The 16,037-nt window shown below is 35.0% G+C and overlaps 1 protein-coding gene across 1 annotated transcript; it reads right to left on the bottom strand.

Annotated features, from left to right (window-relative positions):
• Positions 1–2,131: 2,131 nt before the first annotated feature.
• Positions 2,132–15,895, bottom strand: LOC121383406 (adenylate kinase 8-like). Its single transcript, XM_041513414.1, has 10 exons — positions 15,488–15,895; positions 14,434–14,518; positions 12,431–12,594; positions 11,742–11,892; positions 11,074–11,145; positions 10,129–10,329; positions 8,665–8,796; positions 5,708–5,797; positions 5,162–5,303; positions 2,132–4,283 (listed from the first exon to the last, which is right to left on the bottom strand). The coding sequence occupies exons 1-10, from the start codon at positions 15,569–15,571 to the stop codon at positions 3,968–3,970; spliced, it is 1,437 nt and encodes a 478-aa protein (XP_041369348.1). The 5' UTR covers positions 15,572–15,895; the 3' UTR covers positions 2,132–3,967.
• Between the last annotated feature and the right edge of the window lie 142 nt (positions 15,896–16,037).

Here is a 16,037-nt window from a genome sequence, read left to right as displayed (position 1 = left end):
TGAAAAGTAACAAATGTGCAAAGCAATTTGTTACTGATGGTATTGCTGAACGCCATGGGCACTTGTGTCTAAGACTGCCGCCAAGACATTCTGAACTCAATCCGATAGAACTGATCTGGAGTCAAGTCAAAGGGCACATAGCTCGTCATAATGATAGTAAAATTACCACGGTGCGGAGAGAACATGCACATGCATTGAACTCTGTCACACCTACACACTTCTCTGACGCAGTTAAACGTGTAATAAAGATCGAAGAAGATTTTAGAAAACAAAATAGTTTTATAAGAAATAAAATACCCCCTGTGATAGTCCCCCTTAACGAAGATAGTGATGAAGAAATGAGTTCGTCGACTGATTAAGTTATTTCTCCATACCCATCAGGAGTATTACTTTAATGTATGCATGAACTCTTTAAGACCAAAAACTATTTATTTCCATATCATATCACTATCAAACAACCTATAAACTAATCGACTAGAAATGCATATAGACTACACATACATACGAGAGAAATGTTTATTTAACGACACACTCAACGCATTTGATATACATTTATGTGGCGTCAGACAAAACGGTTAAGGAGCATTACGACAGTGAGAAAGAAACTCGCTACCGCCACATGGGCCACTGTTTCCGATAAGCAATAAGGGACGTTTTATATGCACCATCCCATAGACAGGATATCACATACCACAGCCTTTATACATCAGTTGTGGTGCACAGGCTGGAACTACACACAACCCAATGGGTCCACCATGTGGGATCGATCAGTCGACCTACCATGAGCGAACGCTTTACCTCTGAGCTACGTCCCGCTCCATATACAAAAGAAGCCTTAAGCAGGGTTGGGATTGTGCAGAGGGTCACACCTCCACCAATCGCATGCATACCATCTTCTTCTTCTCTCTCTCTCTCTCTCTCTCCCTATAACCATAGATTAAAATATGTTGAGTGCGTCGTTACATAAATGACGTCTCTCTCTCTCTCTCTCTCTCTCTCTCTCTCTCCCTTCAGCGCGCGCGCTTGTGTATTCCACAATATAATTATAATATTTGATACATATTTTTTTTTCAAACTGAGGTTTTGTCACTTGAACTCCCCACCTGAATCCGCGCCTGCTTCATGTTTACAGATATTTTCTTAAATATAGGTCATACTACGATTTGTGCGGATAGGACGATGGAACCGAACATTAGTTTGAAACGCACTATAGAATGATGCTTTTGATATGCAAATGACCGTAGTTATTTATAGGAGAAATAACGTGCATTCAAACGACACAGAGATTTTTAAAAAGTGGAATTAAGTCAACTTCGTGCATTTTATATGATGATTTGTATATAACACCTGTCGGGGTTTGGGTTTATTTTCATGTAAATGCAAAGAAAACAAATATCGAATAGGAAATAAACGTAACATTTGCAAAAAACTTTGGGTCTAAATAATTGAACAGGATAATAGTTCTAAAGCCAGGCCTGTGCATGGTAAAACTAGAAATGTAGCTCAGTGGTAGAGCTTATGCTAAAAACAATACAATATGTGGTGCTAACATATTTTTTTTTCTCTTACATTGACAACCTTAAACAGTCTTGAGCAGGTAGTCCAGTTGTATTCCACTTGATTTAGTCTTGGTTGAACACGGGTAAAACAAACTATGATTATCATATATATATGTATATGCATCGCTGATCAAAATCTACTAAAATGTTTAGAAATCATTTGTGATCAAAACAATACAACATTAGCCAAAAAAATAAAAATGTCTATTGACTGATTAAAGATTTTGACTTGACATGACGTGACATGCACAGCTACATTACAAGATTGCTCATTTGATCTCTAGGTCATCGTACAATGTAGCTAAAATAACAGAAATAATAATAGTTTTTCCCCCTTAATTTTTATGAACTGCTTGATAAAAACCCGGTCACCCATTTTTGGTCCGCGCACTGGATTTATTACATTGACATGTCCGCGATGGGTTACCTAAAAATTAAATGGGTTACCTGAATTTGTTTTTGTGTAACTCGTAAAGAGTTTTGAAATTTTTTAATTCTTAGAGGCCTGTATAAGAAGACGTGAGTGATAATGGATAACAAGTTTGTTTTATTAACATTCTAATACACAAAGCTGAATATTTAAACCTTTAATTCTCATATTATAAAGTACATAAAACATCAGTGACAATACACATTGTATAAATACAAATATTGTTTCAATATGACATTGTGAGGTATACATGGAAATTAATATGGTCTCGAGTCGAGGAAAATTGGGTACGTTACTGCTCTTCAATTGATCATTAAAACAAATGGGTGAAAAAGCAACTAAGCATACTGTTCAAAACCCTAGTTCAGTTATTGCAGTAGCAATATGTAGGTATAACTACCAAATAAACAACAGCATTGCACATTACATCACAGATGTATCATCAAGCAATCTACTGGATATGCTGTTTCCACCAACTGAATTTTTTAGATGCAGCTTGTTCAGTAGGCAACATCAGGGACCAATTTCACAAATCATTGTTAATCTAATTTTGCACGTAAGCGTAAATTTATTACTTAACCACAGTTCATATTTCTACTAACAGTACAACTTATATAGTTTTAAGTATATCTATATTTCTTCCATAATGATGCAATTTCTGGTGTGGAATGGATGTCCAACACATTTAAATATAACTGCTAGAATGGAATGAAATGAAATGTTTTATTTAACGACTCGCTCAACACATTTTATATGACGTCAGATATAACTGCTAGATTTACGATGTTTTGTAAAACAGGCTCCAGGTCTTGACAGAACAAAACAAAAACACAAACAAACATCCCATAACAAAAACTGTTTTGGCAATGGACTGGAATTTAATGTTTGCAAACACTAATACTGTGTTAAGATTTTTGATCTACACTTGACCTTATGTTTCAATTCACCCAAACACTATGCTTTGTGTGACAATACACATTTTATCAGCGGAAGAACTACACTGTACCTGTATCTTTATTGTCATATTAAGAATATAAATATTTACTAAAACAAATTTAAAACATATAACACTAAAATAAACCAATCAAAAAGTAAGATGTAATCTTAACATTTGAAAAAATGTACATCTGCTACAATATTTTATCTGTCTTGTCTTGTGGGTTCCAGAATTACTATATTGTTTTAATGTTGCAAAATTCATAGTTGATCACAATGTTATGCTTACAATATAGTTTTTAAAGAATAATTATGTGCATGGATCGGATTTACCCTCCTGTTATAAAATATTAAAGTAACTAGATATGAAAGTCCAAATAGGACGTACAGTTTGCATTCCAACATTTAGCAGAATATTCCATGTGACAATAAACATTTTGTCCCACTATAATTCAATATTTTACATTAATAGTTTTAACAAATGTGTCATAAACGGTCAAAATGAAAAATAGTCAACAGTACAACAGTCATTTCACAGATAAAAGTCAGACCTGTTTACACAGGCCACTGGAGTTGCTGAATGTGTTTTTATCAAGTTGGTCACTTTTACAAGAAAATAAAACAACTCAACACAAACATCTGATTATGGAAGGGACATTTGTGTTTGGAATGGTCATGCGTGTATGGAAGGGATGTATTTGTATATGGAAGGGACATATTTGAGTATGGAAAGGATTTGTGTAAGGAAAGGATTTGTGTAAGGAAAGGACTTAAGTAACATTTTAGCATGGAAGGGACATTTGTGTTTCGAATAGACATATTTGTATACGGGACATATTTATTTTTGTATGGAAGGGACATAAGTAAAATTTGTAAACAAAATGATGTTATACATAAGTGCCCTTTAACAGCCAATTCAACTGTACAGAATACCCTAACACACGTCATCCCAGGACTAAAATCGTTTTGGCAATGAGTTGACTAAGACAATTTCGAGACATTCGAAGACGGTGTGCGGGTCCTGGTCTGCATCACCCCAAACCTAAAACCGTTTTGGCAATGGGTTGACTATAACACTTTCGAGACACTCGAAGACAGTGTGTGGGTCCTGGTCTGCGTTGACGTGTTGCCCGTCCACGTAGAGGTCTCCCAGCTCTTCCACCTCCAGGTGGTACATGGCCAGCCTGCGCCGCACCTCGTCCTCATTGTCAGTCGGGTGCTGCTCCAGCCGCTCCTTCACCTCCAGTGACAGCGGCGGGTTGTACAGCAGGTGGAAACGGTCGCCCGTCACAGGGTCCGTTCTCCGCAGGGTCAGTCGCTCCAGGACAGAGTCGTTCGGAACGTCCAAAAAGAATATCCTGAAATTTATAGAGAGTTCCTAAAATCTGCACATATATATATTTTTTTAATTCTGGAAAAGACTGGTAGTATTCTCATAAAAACTACGTCAGCAAGACGACATTTTATTTGAAGGCAGAAAACTATCTTCACAAGGCATTGGAAAATGTATTAGCAACTATTACTGTAGCCTATCACAATAATTATGATCCCCCCCCACACCCCCACCATTAACCTTCTGACTACTGCAGGCACTATATCTCACCTGATATCACGCAGATGGACATAGTATAACTGTATATAGTGCATTCCCCAATTCATATTTCCCACTGTTTTGCACATGACACTCAGAGGAAATGATAATAGAACACAGGAAATAGATTAACTGAGAGTATGGCATCTTTTGTTTTTCATTTTTCAATGAAAAATACCTGGGAATTTTGAGTTTTGGCAAGTATTTTCATTAGACAACATTGGCAGAACGTCTCGGTCATTTTGAGGAATCAATAGCTGATTGTGACAGCTAATTTCATAATAAATTTAATAGTTTTACCAACTACGAAACTCACCACATTAAACAAAAATTCTGGTCAGAAAAACACAGATATTGAGAATAATGAACATAAATACTGGCCACAAATGCTCGTAAGTAAATGTGACTTTTAATGTTTTTTGCCTAATTTTAATCAACATTAACTGATCTAAAATGTAAAAATTAGAAAACCCCACAAAAATAATACTTATCAATTCAAATATGAAGTTTATGTTTTTTTTATATATTATCAAAAATTTAATATATATGAGTAAAAGTTATACACTTGTACCCACTCAGTGTTTTTTCAAAAATTAATCCTGTAGTCTGAAGGTTAATAAGCATTTTGCTGTAAATGTTATTTACCTATTTGGTGTAAATCCTGCCCGCTGAAGTTGTTCCCCTTGATCCCGTGTCCTTGGATATCCGTGCAGGACCCAGCCTCGTGTGACACAGTCCAACTGACTGAGTCGCTCTTTCAAGATGCTCATTACAATGTTATCAGGAACTGTATGGAAATCAAACAATATAGTCACTCAACAGGTAAATTTCAAAACCGAGCATTGTTTGCTGTAACTTAATCAACTTACTACACATTATTTTTCATCGACTATTGTTTTTTTATTTTAATTTCTTTCTGGTTTTGGTTATAATATGAAAATCACAATTGAAAAACCCCAACAACTCTAAAAGGACTTTTAAAATAAATAAATAAATAAATAAATAAATAATAAAGCCAAACAAGTAACTACATACTGAAATGTTTGGTCAGATTACAGAAAGTTTGTTAAAGGTTGGTCTTCACAGAAATATAACCAATGAAGAACAATGACATTGCTATCGATTCCCTAGATAAAAATACAATGCAGCACGATAAAAGATTTGTCGTTTAATAGTGAATACAATACAAACTTGGAAAATGTTTCTCTATGTAATTCTTTGCAGCTAGTCCAGATTTCTTCTCATCTACAATTGCTTGTTTAATCAGCTGACCACAAGAAACTAAAATAAAAAATACAAACATTAAACCCAACAAGCATTCTGAGAGTACTGCTAAAGCAATACATGTCTCCTACAGGGCCCAACAAATTTTTGTATCTCCTAAATTCAAGGGCTATCAGTGTTCAAGATTAAAATTTTTGGGCAGTATCCCAGTTGGATACTAACATTTCAAAATCTGGTATCCCACCTGAGAATTTAGTATCTCACTTAAATGAAATTCATAAATAACATCGTAACAAACTTGGACGAAACTGTTACTTAACTTCACCAGTAAATTACTACTTTCATTGTTTCAGCAAAAAATAAAAACTCAGGATTAAAAAACCCAACAACATTATAGGGTATCCCGGTGGGAAACTGGGTTAATGAAGCCTGGTATCCAAAATTAAATTCTGGTATTGCCGAAATATCGGGATACCGTTAATCTCGAACACTGGCTATAACTGTGCAAAAAATAGGTAAATTGCCATGAAAGTTATTCTGGATCTGTAACAGAACATGATAAAGCTATACACAAAATTAACGCATTGTCCCCCAAAATCTGGAAATTTTGTTCTGTAAAAATGTGTAAATCGTCATAAATCTCAAACTTGTTCTGTAATAGAAACTGATAAAGCTATGCACTAAATTTCAGCTCAATATCTTGAGGTAGTCTATTGCAGCAAAAAAAACCACTTCCAAGGGGACGGGACGTAGCCCAGTGGTAAAGCACTCACTCGATGCGCTGTTGGTCTAGGATCGATCCCCATCGGTGGGCCCATTGGGCTATTTCTCGTTCCAGCCAGTGCACCACAACTGATATATCAAAGGCCGTATTATGTACTACCCTGTCTGTGGGATGGTGCATATAAAAGATCCCTTGCTGCTAATCGAAAAAGTAGGCCATGAAGCGGCTACAGCGGGTTTTCTCTCTCAATATCTGTGTGGTCCTTAACCATATTATGTCTGACGCCACATAACTGTCAATAAAATATGTTTGGTGTGCCGTTAAATAAAACATTTCCTTCCTTCCTTCTTCCTAACTTCAAGGGACATAACTCTGTCAAAAATGGGTAAATTGCCATGAAAGTCCAACTTGATCTGTAACACCGGCTTTGGTGGTGTCGTGATTAAGCCACCCAGAGAGGGTTTTAACGACTCAATAGGTAGGTGTAAGACCACTACACCCTCCTCTCTCACTAATCACTAACAACTCACTGTCCTGGACAGACTGCCCAGATAGCTGAGGTGTGTGCCCAGGACAATGTGCTTGAACCTTTATTGGATATAAGCACGAAAATAAGTTTGAATGAATGAATGATCTGTAACAGTACATGATAAAGTTATATACAAAATATCCGGATGGACAGACATACAGATTGGCCAAATATTTGTGTTAAGTGATTGTGGAACAGCACCTATTTTTCTTTTGAAGACACTTACACTTGCGCTTACATATCATTCAGTACAACCATACAATCAAAAGCTAACATTACTGTAAAGCAAGTATTTTTCACTTTTAAGTAATATTCAAGATTATGACTGAAATATGAAACTATTTTGACATGAATAATAACTAGCTTTATTTTTTTTTATAACCTAAAATAAAATACAGTGAAAGAAACTACTATTATTATTCTAAAACTGATTTATATCACATGTAATTAAACAATATTTAAATCTGAAATTGATTATGTCATTAGCAAGAGCCTGTTCATTGTTGCTTGCAGTTTTAATTTATTAGTACGATGATTATAGAACAACTAGTGTAATAACAGATTCCTTATTTACTACAACTGTTGGGCCAAAAAAAAATTTCAGTCTCTGATCAGACCAAAGTTCCACAATTGATGCAGAGATGCGGCCTTTTTTTTTCTTCAAAAGCATGGATTGCACAGAAAAGGTGGATATATTTGATACCGAAATAATGAGCATATTTAAATTGAAATCAGAATGCACGTCCTAGTTCATGTGTGATGGCAATTTCGCTCCAAATTCAGTTTTACATCCTAGCAAGAAAAGCCCAGCAAAAATCGACGTCATACCGTGGGAAATAAAATAAAAATGTACAGATGCGAGGGTCAAAATCGATGTGGACCAGAGACCAGAAATTTATTTTGTTTGACCTTACTGTAACATTTTTTCCCAACAAGACCAATGAAATATTTGATTTATTTAAATTTGTTTACACAAAAATTAGTTTCAATTAAATTTCCATGACAGAATACATTCTGTGAAAAATGCCACAATATCAAGAAAAACATGAGATTCCAGTTTCAGGAAGCACAATTACTTGGTAGCTAATCAATAAATGTTGCCCATAAAAATCAGAGCATCACCTCATTTTGCTGTTACGTAACTTACAGCATTATAAAATCCACTCGCAACAATTTTATTAGTTAAAAGTTTTCTACTTCTGGTGATCAACATTATTTATTTTTTTTTAGTGTATTGGCAAAGCTATCGATGATAATAAAGCCAGATGGGTACTGGGATATATTGTTACATGCAAATATAATACTAACAGTTCACACATTACTTATATTAATAATAAAGAATAGTTGAATCCTGTTGGCTCGAACCCCCATGATGCTCGAGAAAGTGTTCGACCCATTGGGTAGTTCAACCTAACCATTCGGTCAACAGTGTGTAAGTGTAACTCAGGACTTCTTTTTTGGTTCGAGCATTGCGGTGTAACCGACCCTTCCGAGTTCAACCCAACAAGATTCTACTGTAGTTAAGGATCAGGTTCAATACTTACATCATGTAAAAGACTGAAGTAAAAGGTTTAGGTTTCTTGTGTTTACAAATAGTGCACATGAAAACAAATGCAGACTACCTGCTAAATAATAACACGAAACATACAATATGTACATGTAATTCCTCACCCTTAACAATATTATATTTAGATGCCAATAATGCTGCCTGTACACCCTTGCCACTTCCAGTTGGACCTAGCAAGATGATTCGTGGAGTATGTGGGGCATTTGTCCTTGGCTGACTGCACAAGAAGGTATATGCTAAAAAAACAGGAAATAAACTTTTATTAAATCATTGGTATTTGAACAGAATAAGTGACTTGAAACATGATAATGAGTCGCAAAAGAAATCTGTTCTAAGAAAAACAATTCAAATCAAAAGAGAATACAGGTACTATGACTGCTACCTATGTTTCGTATAACACCACCACTAGAGCACATTGTGACTGTTACAAATTCTTTATCAGTCTTCCACCCAACCCTCACTAGTCAAGATTTTACTTTTATAGCTTCTCAGAATTTAATACCATGCTAATTTAAATGACCATATTTCTAACAAGTAATGGTCAATGACAGACAGATGGAAAGATACTCTCGTAACAATGACCTAATATAATATGTCCAAAATACAATATGTGTCAGTAATCAATAATAATTATTATCTTGGCCATTACTGAATTAATAAGTGAATTAGTAAGTGAATTATAAGTGAATGATAAGGAGTAAATTATTTTACAGTAAGGTCTCACTACACAGATCACTTCCGGGTGAGAGTTCATTGATCAGAGTCCACTATAGTTCCTAATCGTGGCACATGTTATGGTTCACATATTCACTTCTAGGAAATGGTGAAGAATTAAAACAATATGTATGTTTAACGGTAAGCCTTCTGGCTGTATTTTGCCCATGTTATTTTGTAATATTGTGCATCGACCTTTTGGGACATGGGTATATAGCGCAAGTGACAGCCGGAGTGAATCGGTTGATGAACCACCTGTTCGGACCGGTACTACAGCTAGATGCGGTCATATAGCAAAAAACTGAGACGGAAATGTTCACAATTTTGGAGTGAATATAAATGCTTATATAATGTATGTTCACAATGGTGTATGTTGTTAGTGCCAACAAGAACCCGTTCTATGGGCAATCTTCGCTTGAAGTTGGGCAGTTTAACATGGGTTTCAATGGCAGATGACATCTGTGTAGTGAGACCATATACAGTATTTACAAAATGGTGCTAAAACTTGGTCAAATAAATGATCCGTATCAACAATCATACAATTATCAGTTTAATAAAACAGTTTAAAGGTCCTTCACCCTTAAAAGAAGGGTTAAAAGTATAGGAACACTTTTTTTTTTTTTAACAAGACCCCAATTCAAGATTCAATTTATGAGAATGAAGTTGGCATTACTATAAGTGCTGTTCTTTTTAGTTAGCTGAATATTTTAAACAGCCATATTCAGATGGACATACTATACCACTTCTCTAGATCCCACTCTACAATAAGTGTTATGGTGAAATACACACATATTACATAGAGTATAAACTTAAAGCAGAAGAAAATGAAATATCACTGAAGCCATCAAACATACCCTGAGAGAAGACATCAGCCTTGGGCTGATCAGCGTTGATCGTCTTGAAAACAGTGCTAAAGCAGCGCCGTATCCCGTCAATGTAGCGATGGTAGTTAACAAGTCTGTTAACAATTTCCTCCTCAGTGTTACCGACCACTTCCTCCAGCCGGGCCTGGACGATGGAGCTTGTTGGCCAGTCAAACGTGGTGTGGTACACATCTACAGCAGAGACCAATACGATGTGATATAATCAGGTATTCACCTCCATTTATGGTTTAGAAAATCAACAGATTTGGTAAACATCTACAATAGTTGCAATATACAACATAAAATAATTTGATATAATTAGGTGTACACCTCAAATTTTAGCAAGGCTGGAACCTAATCATACAGGCACCCATGAAAGTACCTTGTTCCAACCCTAACATCACCTATGTTTCTGGGGATGATAAATATTTATAATTGTTGTTTTTTTAATTACCTTATTCCCACCCAAATTTACATGGACGTTATATTAAAGTGTAGATGAGTTTCAGAATAGACACTATCCTCCAGTGTGAAAGCTTGTAAGCCTGAACCACATTAACAACTACAATAATTTACTCACCCACCTTTAATTACCTTTAGATTTCGCCAACATTTTGTCCAGACAGAAATTATTAAAAAACTATTGCAATGACAGATTCTACATACTAGATTTATGTCACATCGTTTGGAAGCTTCCATCTTTCTTGAAGAAGATTCCATAAAAAAGCAAAGGGGCAGAGAGAAACAATTCAGGCCTACATGCTTTTTGGTCCAGAATGATCTCAAGCTAAGTCGATATAGGTGACATGACTGATGTTTTTTTCATGATTTTTGTCTGGACAAAATGTGGGGACAAAGTAACAGTAATTAAAGGTAGTAGAGCAATTTATCATAGTTGTTAATGATGTGGTTCGGACTTTAGTCTTGTTTACCTACCTCCAGTCACTCTATCGAACCTCTTCCCTGCAGCCCGTTCAATGAAAACTGTATCTGGAGCCTCCAGTATAACTAAACAAGAAATAGGTAGATGTCATGAATTAGGTGTTATTAAACTGTATCTGGAGTCTCCATTATAACCAAACAAGAAACAGGTAGTTGTCATAAACTGAGTGTTATTAAACTGTATCTGGAGCCTCCATTATAACCAAACAAGAAACAGGTAGATGTCATGAATTGGGTGTCATTAAACCTGTATCTGGAGCCTCCAGTATAACTAAACAAGAAACAGGTAGATGTCATGAATTGGGTGTTATAAAACTATATCAGCCTCTAGTATAACTAAACAAGAAACAGGTAGGCTACATCATTTGATCAATTAGGTGTCTATGTGTTTGTCCACCTTTGTCTGTCTATACCATACATGTCATATTTATTTAAGTTGTAAAATATATCTGGCACTCATTCTGTATTTTAAAATTACTATAACTTGAGACATAACATATTAAGTGGTTTGATAATGATTTTGCTTTATTCTTATCAGGAAAAAACAGGAAAATGGAAGTACATTATTTGAAACAGAGATCAGTCATACTCAAGCAATAAAGTTGTCCAATTTTTTTTTTTTTAAAATCTGTTATACAGTTAAAATCTTCAACAGTACTAACTGCAATGTTTGGGATAGATGCCGTTCTCTTGAAGAACCTGAGCCTGATCTCGAGTCTGTGGGAAGCCCTCGAGAACCCAGCCTTTCTTCACACAATCAAACAGCTTCATTCTGGATTGAATTATCCTCAACCACAACCGATCTGGCACAGCCTAATAAAACAAAACACAACAATTCATCTGGCACAGCCTAATAAAATTAAAACCCAATTTACAATGTTTTTCCTAAGAAATAGACAGAAATATCTACCTGGTACTCAACATTTCAATTTTAGAATCAGCTACATCTGATCGAATAAGTATATTAAAAAAAAATTGTTTACAATAATAACAACATTGATGATTATCAATTCTTCAGAAACACAACTAAAACACATTGATTTATTAATCATCAGCTAGTGCATGTCAAACATTTGGTAATTTTGACTATCGTCTTAGAGAGGTAACCCGCTACATGTTTCCATTAGTAGCAAAGAATCTTTTATATGCACCATCCCACAGACAGGATAGCACATACCACTGCCTTTGATATACCAGTCATGGTGCACTGGCTAGAACGAGAAATAGCCCAAATGGGCCCACTGATGGGGATTGATCCTAAACCGACTGTGTATCAAGCTAGTAATTTACTACTGGGCTACATCCCACCCTTTCTTTCTAAGACAATGCTTACTAAAGACAAATAACTGACCTGCTTCCTGCTGATGAATTGTTCTGCTTGTTCTTTAACATCCACCTCTGCTTCTGCCACAAGATTCTCCATAGTCAGGTGTGCTGCACGGGTCTTGGCACAAACCAGTTTTGCAATGGATCGCTTGCCAGATGCAGGAGGCCCAAGAATAATCACCTGTGGAACTAAATAAATGATAGCCACAATTTAATTAAGTAAACAGTATTTGGCAGTAACAAAAATACAAATACTACCAAATCTGAAGAAAACCCCAAATACATGTTAATTAAGTAAACAGTATTTGGCAGTAACAAAAATACAAATACTACCAAATCTGAAGAAAACCCCAAATACATGTTAATTAAGTAAACAGTATTTGGCAGTAACAAAAATACAAATACTACCAAATCTGAAGAAAACCCCAAATACATTTTAATTAAGTAAACAGTATTTGGCAGTAACAAAAATACAAATACTACCAAATCTGAAGAAAACCCCAAATACATGTTAATTAAGTAAACAGTATTTGGCAGTAACAAAAATACAAATACTACCAAATCTGAAGAAAACCCCAAATACATTTTAATTAAGTAAACAGTAGTTGGCAGTAACAAAAATACAAATGCTACCAAATCTGAAGAAAACCCCAAATACATTTGTACTTTGTACTTTTGTATTGAGCTGCTGTTGTGTAATCTACTTCTGTTTTAAAAAATATGTATTTCTGTTAATATTAACAGATATATTGAGATCTTTTACTACATTATACAAATGAAGTAATAATTGGTCAACATGGACCGCTGCTTAGGCCTATATCTATTATACAAGAAGAATCTTATTTGATATGTTCAAGGATGCTAACAGAATTATTACTTAATTTAGTGATCTGTCACAATGCACAGCTGACAATATTATCATCACAGCATTTGCCATAAAAAGAGTTCCATATGAACACTAACAAGACAAACATTATCAATAAATAAGCAAATGTTTTACAATGAGTCCTACATATCAATTGTTAAAATTTGTTTTGTTTAATGACACCACTAGAGCATATTGATATATTAATCATTGGCTAATGGATGTCAAACATTTGGTAATTTTGACATATAGTCTACCAGCCTCGGTGGCGTTGTGGTTAAGCCATCGGATTACAGGCTGGTAGGTACAGGGTTCGCAGCCCAGTACCAGCTCCAACCCAGAGCGAGTTCTTAAGAGCTCAATGGGTAGGTGTAAGGCCCTCTTGTCTCTTACTAACTGCTAACCAACTAACCCACTGTGCCCAGGACAGCGTGATTGAACCTTAATTGGATATAAGCATGCAAATAAGTTGAAATGAAATGAATGACACAGTCTTAAACAGGAAACCTGCTACATTTGTCCATTAGTAACAAGGCATCTTTTATATGCACCATCCCACAAACAGGATAGCACATACCACAGTTTTAATATACAAGTCATGGTGCACTGGCTGGAATGAGAAATACCAATGGGACCACCGACGGGGATTGATCCTAAACAGGCCATGCATCAAGTGAGTGTTTTACCACTAGGCTATGTCCTGCCCCTACATATGAATTGTAATATGCCAAAATAATGTGAAATGACCATTTAGAATGAGACAGTGGAAGTGAAACTAACCATCACTGACTGTTCTACCTTTAACATAGGACTAGTACAAAATCCTCTTGGCATGCAGGTCAGAGCAGAATATCATTCATCAAGCTGCCAATATGTATCAAACATGGTAATTATGAACATGTGATCTAGAATATTAGATGAGAAACCCAGTTGCCATGTTTGCTACTTCTGTTGTGCAATAATACATTTTTATATGCATTATGGCTTTTGATATGCAGGTTGTGGTGTACTGGATGGAATAAACAATGACAAATAGCTTTAATAAGGAAAAAGTATTTTATGACCCATCGTACCTCAAAGCACTATTCAAAATAAGATATAAATGCTTTTAGGTTGTATGTTATTTATATGCAGGTCACCAATGTACTACCACAAAGTCTTACCATCATCATTTTCTCTTTTCAGTTGTTCAATTAGAAATGCTATTGGATCTTCTGGTTTATTGATAATCAACTGTTCAAGCAGTTTCTAAATTAAAAAAACAACATTACACAAAAAAAGAATCAAATAATCACTACTGGAACAAGAGTTTCTGTACTAATGGAATTATATAAAAATTGAGAAATTATATCAAGACTTAGTATATAATTTGTCTAAATTAAATAAACCATAAAATTATTTTTCTGTAAAATAGCTGCTCATTCCACTCCCACTCCCTAAATACTTATTAATCCATTTGTCTGCAGAAAAAAAAAAATAACTTTTTTCCCCCATATCATTCAAATGATTATGTGATGAATAGGGGGTGGGGGTGGGGGTGGGGGGGGGGGGGTTACACTGGCATATCCACCCATTTGAAGTACCCTTTTTAGAAAATTCATCATCCACAATATAGTGTAAACTTAGTGAAGAGACTATTTACAACTGGCCACGTGTAGTTCACCAAGGTAAACATCTACGGTCCTTTTTTTTTACATTTTGACATCTATTGGTCCACACAACAATAAACATCACAATAATAAATATCGTTTGGACCTAGTTTATCTTGATAAACTAGGTCATGTGATGACATATAATGTGATTTTTCAATAACACAAATTTTTATCACACAAAATGATCCAAATAGAACAGTAGCAAACAACACTAAATGGCCCTGAAAACGGACTTTAGAAGTTCACCTCATTTGCCTTTGACAAACTCAATCTTGCTCTTTATAAAATTTTGTGACCCCCCCCCCCCAACCCCCTTTACAAAATTTTATATCCGCCCCTAGGTCAGGATACTTATTTGTTCTGAACCCTGTCACAGCATCAAATAGTATTAAGTTCTAATATATTTTTTTCTAATCAGTTAGATTCTACATTATTTTCAATAATAATATTTTCAATAGTAAAACGCAAAGACAGCGTTTCAAAATTTTAGTTTTATTATTAAAACCTATAAAAAAGTATAAATCAAGGCTACGGCTACATTCGTTTCCAATGTATTTATTGTTACCTTATACATGTCAAATACTCCATTCTTTTCTGCATAATTAGCAAATTCTGGCGGAATTAACAATGGGCGTTTGGTTTGATCCATTTGTGCAAATAAAGATTTCGAAGAAAACCACCATACAATAAATGTTCAAGTGACAGAGTATGTTGTTTTGTTGCTAAGCCCTGCCAAAGATCTTTCTGCAAAATATAATTTGATAGGTTAAAATATCAGTTGGTTAACACAGGCGTCCTTTCATTGGTTAATTGTTATTATGGGGAGAGAACTCCGAATAGTTGAATGTAAAATGCTAACCAGAACGCGACTCCCGATAAATGTTTTACACAAGACAACGCCTAGTATTCCTAATTAACGTATTGAGTAATACAATGCATATACAAATTAATTAAGTTTCGTACTATTTGTTTTAAAAACAATGACTTTTATCACTGAATTTTAATTCAATTAATTTAATCATTTAATTTAATTACTAATTTATTTTTATTTATTTAATTAATTTTTACATTTATTCATTTAACATCTTTGAAGGATGCCAGAGGAAACCTTTATT

This window comes from Gigantopelta aegis, chromosome 10 (genome assembly GCF_016097555.1).
Source record: "Gigantopelta aegis isolate Gae_Host chromosome 10, Gae_host_genome, whole genome shotgun sequence".
NCBI lineage: Eukaryota > Metazoa > Mollusca > Gastropoda > Neomphalida > Peltospiridae > Gigantopelta > Gigantopelta aegis.
The sequence above is the reverse complement of the archived record's forward strand: the minus strand, read 5'-3'. Positions and strand labels throughout refer to the sequence as shown.

Excerpts from the sequence above, each read along its gene's own strand:
- LOC121383406 (XM_041513414.1), bottom strand. The coding sequence starts at position 15,571 with ATGGATCAAACCAAACGCCCATTGTTAATTCCGCCAGAATTTGCTAAT. Across the intron at positions 8,797-10,128 it reads GGCTGATGTCTTCTCTCAGG|CATATACCTTCTTGTGCAGT; the intron begins GTATGTTTGATG and ends CTGTTTTTTTAG. Across the intron at positions 4,284-5,161 it reads GCAGGATTTACACCAAATAG|GATATTCTTTTTGGACGTTC; the intron begins GTAAATAACATT and ends TATAAATTTCAG.